The sequence below is a fragment of the Desarmillaria tabescens genome (genome assembly GCF_030435595.1).
Source record: "Desarmillaria tabescens strain CCBAS 213 chromosome Unknown EV420scaffold_37, whole genome shotgun sequence".
Lineage (NCBI taxonomy): Eukaryota > Fungi > Basidiomycota > Agaricomycetes > Agaricales > Physalacriaceae > Desarmillaria > Desarmillaria tabescens.
The window spans coordinates 476,774-485,675 of NW_026848336.1; the positions used below are offsets into that span (position 1 = coordinate 476,774).

At 48.6% G+C, this 8,902-nt stretch overlaps 3 protein-coding genes across 3 annotated transcripts; 2 read left to right on the top strand and 1 right to left on the bottom strand.

Moving 5' to 3' along the window:
* Positions 1-537: 537 nt before the first annotated feature.
* EV420DRAFT_1766933 (MFS general substrate transporter) lies at positions 538-3,196 on the top strand. Its single transcript, XM_060480900.1, has 16 exons — positions 538-783; positions 835-953; positions 1,009-1,110; positions 1,171-1,264; positions 1,316-1,350; positions 1,402-1,518; positions 1,573-1,726; positions 1,777-1,808; positions 1,859-1,952; positions 2,008-2,152; positions 2,205-2,305; positions 2,361-2,484; positions 2,544-2,557; positions 2,607-2,656; positions 2,709-2,801; positions 2,854-3,196. The coding sequence occupies exons 1-16, from the start codon at positions 609-611 to the stop codon at positions 2,878-2,880; spliced, it is 1,476 nt and encodes a 491-aa protein (XP_060327148.1). The 5' UTR covers positions 538-608; the 3' UTR covers positions 2,881-3,196.
* A 1,028-nt stretch (positions 3,197-4,224) lies between these two features.
* Positions 4,225-5,626, top strand: EV420DRAFT_768408 (uncharacterized protein; the record flags this gene model as incomplete). Its single annotated transcript, XM_060483406.1, has 1 exon — positions 4,225-5,626. A coding segment is annotated over one exon (1,044 nt), but the record flags the coding sequence as incomplete, so codon positions are not given.
* On the bottom strand, positions 5,492-8,890 carry EV420DRAFT_1766936 (Sec63 Brl domain-containing protein; the record flags this gene model as incomplete). Its single annotated transcript, XM_060480901.1, has 13 exons — positions 5,492-5,590; positions 5,688-5,809; positions 5,862-5,941; positions 5,994-6,021; positions 6,075-6,527; positions 6,577-6,639; positions 6,691-6,847; positions 6,895-7,152; positions 7,221-7,601; positions 7,656-7,916; positions 7,967-8,422; positions 8,482-8,709; positions 8,756-8,890. 13 exons carry the CDS (start codon positions 8,888-8,890, stop codon positions 5,492-5,494), a joined length of 2,721 nt encoding a protein of 906 aa, XP_060327150.1.
* Positions 8,891-8,902: the final 12 nt, after the last annotated feature.

An 8,902-nucleotide genomic window follows, 5' to 3' on the forward strand; every position in this document is an offset into this window, starting at 1 on the left:
GGCGTGCCAGGTCGGCAAGTACTTCGAAATTTAAAGTGGGTATCTCATAAAGCCGGTTTACCAGGCTAGTGAAGATCTAGCCTGTCAACCATTCTTGCGCGGTTGTTCAGACTCCGATCGTATGCCGAGCTTCAGTCCGAAGACAACGACGGATTCTCTGTACGGTTTTGCTGGACGGCGGTGCTGTGCCGCTTGTAATTTGAAGCTAGGTGTAGTGATTTAGGCTTGATGCTACTTTTCTCCATCCTGATTACATGGCAACCGATTTTTCGAGCTCTGCGACTATATCACATGACCGTTGAACCGCCGGTTAAGAATCGGTTATGCGTCGGAGTTTGTAATTGCACACACTCACGAGCGAACCCCCGTCCTGGGTGCCAGGCTTTACATACAGTAACGGGTTCCCGTACCAGGCTAGTGGGGACCTACCCCGCATAGATGATCATGAGGTATGGGGACTTTGATTGGAGTCCGGGGAACGTAAGGATCAGATCGAGTCCTCAGATCATGCCTATAAAGGACCCCCACCCGAATGTCGTTACGAGTAAGGTTGCCCTTCTCGCTTCAGGATCACACTCTTATCTTTATTTCCCTTTTCTATCCACTCGATGTCTCTTTCTAGCGTTCACGCGAAAGATGAAGATTCTAAGTCGGCCGAAGAGCAAATCATTCCTGCTGTCGAGGATGAAATGAAAATCGCCTTACAGATCGAAGAACGGAGGCTCGTACGTAGACTTGATGAACGTATCCTCCTGCTGGCATGTTTCCTCTATCTGTTCGCATGTATGTCTTTTCTCTCCCAAGTCAAGTTCGTGTTTACACATAATCATTTAGATCTCGACCGTTCAAATCTTGGAAATGCGCGTCTACAAGGCCTGCCGGAGGATATCCTCAATGGCGATCCCACTGGCGTGCTTTTTGACTGGATAACCTCCGCTTTCTACTTTTCTTACGTGAGCACTCGTGTCGATTGCTCCTCCCTGAAGGTTTGATAGATGTATGAATCAGATTATCTGCCAAATTCCTGCGACAATTGTCTCCAAACTTATCCCACCGCATTACTGGCTTGCAGGAGCTGCTGTGGGGTGGGGTTTGTCGTCCACCCTTATGGTGAGCATAATAAATGCCGACATCACACCGGATGCTTATCGGATGGTCGTGTTTGCCTAGTCGACAGCGTTTAATTTCGGCGGCCTGCTTACTGCGAGGGTATTTTTGGGCATCTTCGAAGCAGGCTTCGGGCCTGGAATCCCATTATATTTTTGTAAGTTCATAGCTGTTTTCCACGCGATGTTGTGGGTTGACTGTAATGAAGCGCTCTTCTACACCAAAGAGGAAATGGGTTTACGGGTCAGTGAAAGCGTTTTTCAGCAAGCAAGTAATGGGCTTAGTGGCACATAGATGGCCTACTGGTTTGGTTTCGCAGCTGTTGCTGGCGCTTTTGGAGGACTAATAGCCTTCGGTATATCAACATCAAACATTGCGATTGCGCATTGGAGACTGTTGCTTATAGTCGAGGTATGTCGCTTTCTACTTCCCTTTGTATACCCGTTCATATCAGTAATGCCACAGGGCACCCCTACTATTGTCCTCGGAATCATCTGTTTTTTTCTGCTTCCGAATCGGCCTGAGAAAACGCATCTATTCAATGATAGAGAAAGAGAGATCGCTGTCTCCAGGATGAATAGAAATACAAGTGGAGATGTCGGGAATGTCGTGAATAAAGGTTCGATCTTGCGTTGAGACTACGACAGTTTTTGATTCTTTGTTCTACAGCGCATATATGGATGGCTTTCCGTGACTGGAGGGTAAGGCACCAAGCTTCCCATGGAATAATACCGCTGAGCATGAGAGACAGATCTATACTGGTGGTGTCATCTATTTCGGTCTAAATTGCGCTCTGGCGTCGATTTCAGCCTTCTTGCCGACTATTATCCAAACTTTCGGAAACAGTTAGTATACTTTTGTTCCGAGTGATTAGAATGCTGCTACTTATTATCACCGTAGCCAACGCCATTGCACAACTCTTGACAGTACCTCCATATGCTGTTGCTGCCGTTGTATTGACACTCTTCTCGTACGCGTCTGACCGTCTCCAAACGAGGGGCTGGTTCATGGCCATTGCATCTCTCATCGGCGCCATTGGATACCTGTACTTCATTCGCATCATTTTGGATCCTTCACCCACTAACCATGATTTTCAGTCTACTTCTGACCGTTCCTTCAAACAACCACGTTAGATACTTTGCCACATTCTGCATTACAAGCGGAACATATACTACCATCGGCATCATTATCGCTTGGTGTAAGTGTCGTTTGTATGTCGCTTAATTAATACTAAAACGACATGGTTAACATAGTTGCTCACAATCTTGGTTCTGAAACGAAGAGGGCGACGGGTATCCCTATGTTTATGGCTATTGGCCAGTGTGGCAGTGTGTTGGGCTCGCATATTTTCCCCAAGACTGAGGGTCCCAAGTATATGTGCGCCCACCTTCGCCTCTCCTTTGACGTCTTTCCTCATCTATCATTGTCTGAAATAGCAAGGGATTTGCTAGTAAGCCACCTTGCTCACCACCGTCGTTTTGAATACTTATCACAATCAGTTTCGTGCGCGCTTGAATTCTTAGCTGCCATTTGCGCGGTCATACTGCACGTAGGTCACTCTGGATTCGATGGTGTTACCCCCATTAACTTGAGAATTCCAGTTCTCTTACCGCCTCGAAAATAAACGGAGAAACGCTCTCTATGGTGTTCCTGGCTATAATACGCGGGTCGACACTAGCGAGTTGGCTGACAAGGTTTGTTATTTCTCCTCGAAGGTTCAGATTTTGCTCATTTAGGTTGCCTCAGGCACCAAATTTCAGATATGTTACCTAGGAAAGAGCTTCGAAAGCGCAGTTGATCTTATTTTCTCATGTGTATACTACATTATCTCCTGCAACTTATACCTGATGATACTTTCAGTTGTTAAAGAAAGGTCCCATTTGGGAACTTCATCCGTTCGTCCGAACGCAACATGTCCAAATGGGCATAACATGCGCGTCCATTCGAAGTAGCGCTTACAATATGATTAAACCTAGTATACCGTCCCTTGGCAGATCCATGCCTTTGAGGCCATTCCACCAATCCTTAGTACCATAATAAACTTGCACCCAATCTATGTTGAGATGAGCGGTAATTCTCCAGCCGCTCACCCGGATATAGCAGGGAACCCTCGCAAACAGGCGAGGGTTATCATCGTTCGTCTAGCTATTTATCTACACTGTACAACTAATAGAGGTAATACCACGTAGTAAACAAGGCCGAGGAGAAGAACAAGTTTCCTTTGCCTGACAACCGAAGATTCCCGACGTCAACTGCGCTGCGATGCGCGACACTTGATACTCCAACAATCTATGAAACAGGCATTCTTTGTTGTACAACCGTGACCTTTTATAAGCTCGAAGTGCTGGAGTGGGATTCAAGCTTGTGACCTGTGACCACTGCCCAAACAGTTTCTCATTTAGCACTCTCTTGATTATATACCCGTCCTGAGCCTGGAAGATAGGAACTAGTGTGTATCATTATCCCTCTCGTTTCGATACTCAGTACGATGGCATTAGCACCGTCCGAGCTCTCTTATAGCAGTCACTTTTTGGCGGGTGTGATGCTTGATGACGATGGACAGTGGCCTCCGGAGGTAAATCAGTTGGCAAACTGAAGCGGAGGGGAAATTGATAACACTTCCAGGGAATTTCTCTTCGCGAAGTCACGCTATCTGCCTTCGCTGAGACGGGACAACCGGAATCATCGATCATCGTTCCAAAGCAACGGGCGTACACCGGTAGTGCGCCTGTGATATCATCCCGCCTTGCCGATACTCCCTGCGCTATCCTCGGCATTCAGGGCCTCTTGATCAACTGAACACGACACTCGGCACATCACACACCCTGGACACTCCATCCCTCTCCTCCCTTCTTGAAGACTGTATCACAAACGACTACGACTTTGGCACAGCATATGGCCGCCTCCGCCCAATATAGTACACCCACAACTGGAGCACTATACGAGCTCAAGTTTGTAAATGAGAGAAAGAGGACCGGGAGGAGCGACGAAAAGCACTCGTTGGTAACCGGATCGTCGATACATTTATGCCACCTCGACGTGTCTGGGATCTGTATAGCAATCGGGTGATGCCATGGTGGTGCGCGGCATACGGGGGTGGCCTCGGCCAATATCGCACGCGTGGGTGGACGAGAAGATCGCGCCGACGTGTGGACACCCATCAATGGATACGAATGGCCTGTTCCCGTCCCGAAGGAGAGTGACCTCAACCTGATCCGCATCGAGATGCTCAACCTCGGACTGGAGTACGCGTGGTTGGACGTTCTGTATTTGAGACAGGTGGGTGGACCAGGGGAGGATGCACGTGCAGAGGAGTGGAAGCTGGATGTACCCACCATCGGAGCAGTGTATACTGATGGCAGCCATATGGTGTGTTACTTGAGCGGGCTGGGTCTGCCTTTCACTTTGAAGGAGGGTGACTTGGACAGTGATCGATCTTGGTTTAGACGTGCTTGGACACTACAGGAGGTTGGCCAATGGAGGGAGATTGCTGGAGACACGCCGGATGGACCAATGCATGCGGAGCGTAAAGATGGGAAGTATGAGACTGAACTGCTAACCAGGTTTCATAAGCAGCTGCAATCTATGCAGGACATGTCGTATCGGGTGCTTGGGCCACTGAAGAGCATGCAGCAATGGGTATCGACCAACCCAGTAGACAAAGTTGCGGGATTGGCGTTTGTCATGGGGTCCGAGAAGATACCGGCATACTATGAGAGCCAGTCTCTCGAGGACGCATGGACAGCACTCGTGAATTCGATGGATACGCTCTATCGGGGACAGTTATTCTTCTCGTGTCCTGAACCGGGAAATGCAGGCACAAAATGGCGGCCATCGTGGGAGCAGCTTATGATGAAGCCTCTTCCCGCATATGATTTTGACCCCAACGTCTCTGTTGATCGGGATGAGGCAGAGGAAGAAGACTCGGTTGATGAGGTGTGCATTGAAAAGGGGTTGGTGCAGGGGTTGGCTGTCGTTGTAGAAGGGGGTGATCGACATGGAAAGTTGATTGTTAAAGACAAGAGTGGGATAGAACATGGATTCGGGATCACTGCCACACACGAGTACCCGATACCTGAAGACACTTATACACTGATTTCTGCTCATGACTGGGTACATTTAGTGGTCGCTACTATTGTATCGTTGGGCGAAGCCTGCTAGGGAAAAGGTTCGAGAAAGTGTCGATGCTGGAAATTTCTGAGGAAGAACAGTGCAAATTAGAGGATCTGCATATGCTGAAGTGTGTCGATATATTCTTATTTGAGCGAGTACACATTGCACAGTATCTTTTTTTCCTGCCATAGCAGGTTCACCAAATCATTCATCGACTACAATACAGTTACATAAGACAATAACGCAGACAGCTCTACCAAAAATACAAAAATCACTCCTCCATGGCATCATCACTATCATCCTCATCACTGTCGGAATCTTCACCCTCCGCAACTTCGATATCGTTCCAATCCGATATCATGATCCGCCCCTACGTATGAATCGCAAGATCACATATAGTTTCAACCGAATGCTCTTGCCCTTTGGTAGCGTGAACTCCAGCTTTGACAGCCAGAGTTCCTCGTCACCGTCACACGCTTAATGACCAATAGCTGTCGCGTGGAAGGTTCGCCGACAACCAACCACCAGTTTGCCATCTTCTTCCTGGGTAGAACGCGCGCAATCACCGTCTGGTCGCCTTCTTCGTCATCTTCGTCGACGTTCCCCGGGCGAGAGCAACGTGTGCAGGCTTATCGGAGCACCCGCTGTGTAGTCCCCGCCGACAAGCTCGTGCGTGACATCGAGTGTCGGGTACGAGTTGACGAACGTAGCAACGTCTTGCCTGTAAAATCAAATAAGGATTACGTTAACAACAAATGCACGGAAATGCTTACATCTGCGCCTGGGTCATTTGCAAAAGCGCTGTTCGCTTGTCGTCCTCCATCTCCACATAATATCGTACACAGATTCGATACCAGCGTCCTTACACCGCTCGATTAACTCTGGCTCGAAGTGCGGTATTTGCCTCAGAGGAGAGTCTCTGTCCCAAACAGCCTGAACACACATCTGCGCCAGATCCATAGCACCCAAGGCACTCAACCACGCATTGGACGACATGACATCCACACACGCCGAAAGCAAGTTCAGCACCTTCTCTAGGACAATCTTCTGGTCCGCAGCCAGATCCGCTGGTAATTGAATACGACTGAAATGTGCTTGGAGAAGAAGGAAGGTCTTGAAGTGAGGAGCCTCAAAGTTGACCCCGTCGATCTTGACAGGAAGACGCTCATACAGTCGTTTGAGCAGGACATCCTCGTGTCGACGGATAGGAATGACTTCGAACTCGGCAGAAGATGATACGACTTCCAGTAGACCCTTTAGCTTCGTGCGTTCCTTCAGCGATAGCGTATAGACTTCAACGGTCACATCTACCACAACGATATTAGTCGCGCGAGGAAGAAGTAGGGAAGCACTCACAAGAGATATTGTAGTAAGCAGCGATCATTCCAAGGTTGAGCGCGGAAACGTCCATCTCGTCCTCTAAAGGAAAGGTAAGCAAGGTACCGAAAGTGAAAAAGTCGGTAGGTTTACCGATAGCAATGCATTTGGAGTTAACGAGATCAGTCAGAGTGTTCTCAACCAACTCCGAAAGATGGTCCGACAAATGCTGGTGGCTGACATTGTGAAGGTTATAGTAATTGGGATTCTGCGTCATCCTGCGGTAGAAGTAAGTCCATGTCAAAATATCCTAGAACAAAGTCAGCTCAGCATCGCGCCAGAGGCAAAGCATCCTACCATAGCATCTTGCTTATTCTCGATAGTTTTGACTGCAATCTCCGCCAGGAAATAGTCATGTAGTAAGTGAGTCGGAAGATGACTCTCAATCGGAAGACCCTCCGCCAAGAATTTCTTGTAAAAGTCCTTCCTGGTCTGTTGACACATGAGGACACACCGACTCCGTTCGTCGTCTTTCGGCCGACATGCTCGACCCATCATCTGCAGAACGTCCATGACAGGATAGTCGACGTATCGGTGCTCCTTCCCTTCGTAGTACTGCACACCCATGATGATAACCATGTAGCTAGCAACGGGGATGACCATGCTGTATCTTTCGAAGCCACCAGCACTTGAACAGCTCCGCTCTCAAACAGACGCTGGACGATCCGTTTGTCTTGCTTATCCATGGCCTCATGGAAATAGCCGATGCCCTTCTTTAACGTCTCCTTCAATCCTTCGTCCCGCAAATGGTCGAGATGAACCTGTATATCTGCGACCTCGACGTTAAGGAACCTGTCTGGTTTGTCATCCGCAGCGCAGTGGATAAGCAGGTCGTCGACAGTGAGACGACATTGCTTCCGTGAGGGAACAAAGACGATGACAGGTTTTGTGGGTGCATATTCGACGATGGCCAAGTACGCTGGCTTCGACATGGCATCATGAGGGAAGGGAAGTGCGGTATTGTGAATGATTGCAGATGGATATCCATGTCCAGGGGCCGTGCACTAATAGAGAAAAATGAATGAATACGAGCACAAGTTGAAGAGCGCAGAAGACACATACCTAGGCGAGAAGTTGAAGATAGCATGAGAGGGTGCACCCATCCATTCACCCAGGTCGCGCGCATTCGCAAGCGAAACCCCGCACGCAACGATTCGAGTCTTTACTTCTGTTTGCGCAGACACATATCGTGTCCTGGAGATGACAACCTCATATGTAGGACCTACTTCTCCTCCAACAAGCTGCACCTCATCAGCGATCAGAAGCCCAATATTCTGGACATTCTTCCGCTGACGCCAACGACGAGAAAGTACGTCCCACTGGCACAACGAGCATGAGTAAGATTAGCATAGAAAGATGAAAAAAGTACCTGAGAGGGAGTGCAGACAATCACATCACCCTTTTCCAAAAGTCGCAGATCGGCGCTTGTCTCGCCAGTTAGACTGACAATCTCCTTACCACCTTGAAGTCCGGAGAACTTATCCTGCCATTCCTTCACCCGCTGGTCGACCATCTCCTGATATGGCTCGATACAAACAGCTCTTGGTTGTTCGCGCTTGCTCCATAGTCTGAGCAAAGCAAACTCGGCACAAACGGTCTTTCCACTGCCCGTAGGAGCACCAATGAAAACATTCTCATCCGAAGTATACAGCGCTTGGAACACCTGTGTCTGTATCTTGTTGAATGTTTCTATTGTGGACGCGTAGATCTTCTCAAATTCCTTGTTATGGAGAGTGCTGACAACGGAAGGGGCTGAAGATCCAAGAGAGGCGTCGGAGCGGGGAATTTTTCGGGAAGAATGAGATGCTTGAAGGATATGGGAAGCCTGGTTTCGGAGTGAAGCCACCGGTCAGAGATGATAGAGATGTAATAGTTGGGAGGTACGGGCTCGAACATGGGAACCGTTAATGTGACGTTATGTTCATCTTCAGCGTAGCGTTGGCGGAGAACAAAAGTATCATGGAAAAGAATGACCTCCTCATCACATCCTCTACCATGATCAAGAATGTTTCGCGCGCCACCATGAATCTTCTCATCCCAACGGAAGTCAGGGATGATCGAAAGATCAATACGCAGCAAGGAGGGGTGATAGGTTGTACCTGGGCTTGAAGCCTAGTATAACATTAGAGCTGTTGCTTATGATGATGAAGAGATCTACACACTGAAGCTTAGGGAAGCTGTGAACGAGTCGATGTACCAGTTTCCCCGCATTTGGTATTCCGATGAGCTCACCAATTTCAGGAGGCGTCTGGAAACACCACTTAGCACTCAGAAACCGAATAAGAGTAGTCATGACTCACAAGAT

Bases quoted from the DNA above. Each gene is read 5' to 3' on its own strand.
- EV420DRAFT_1766933 (XM_060480900.1), top strand. From the start codon at position 609: ATGTCTCTTTCTAGCGTTCACGCGAAAGATGAAGATTCTAAGTCGGCC. The intron at 1,265-1,315 runs GTAAGTTCATAG...ACTGTAATGAAG, and splicing joins TGGAATCCCATTATATTTTT to CGCTCTTCTACACCAAAGAG. The intron at 2,306-2,360 runs GTAAGTGTCGTT...TGGTTAACATAG, and splicing joins CGGCATCATTATCGCTTGGT to TTGCTCACAATCTTGGTTCT.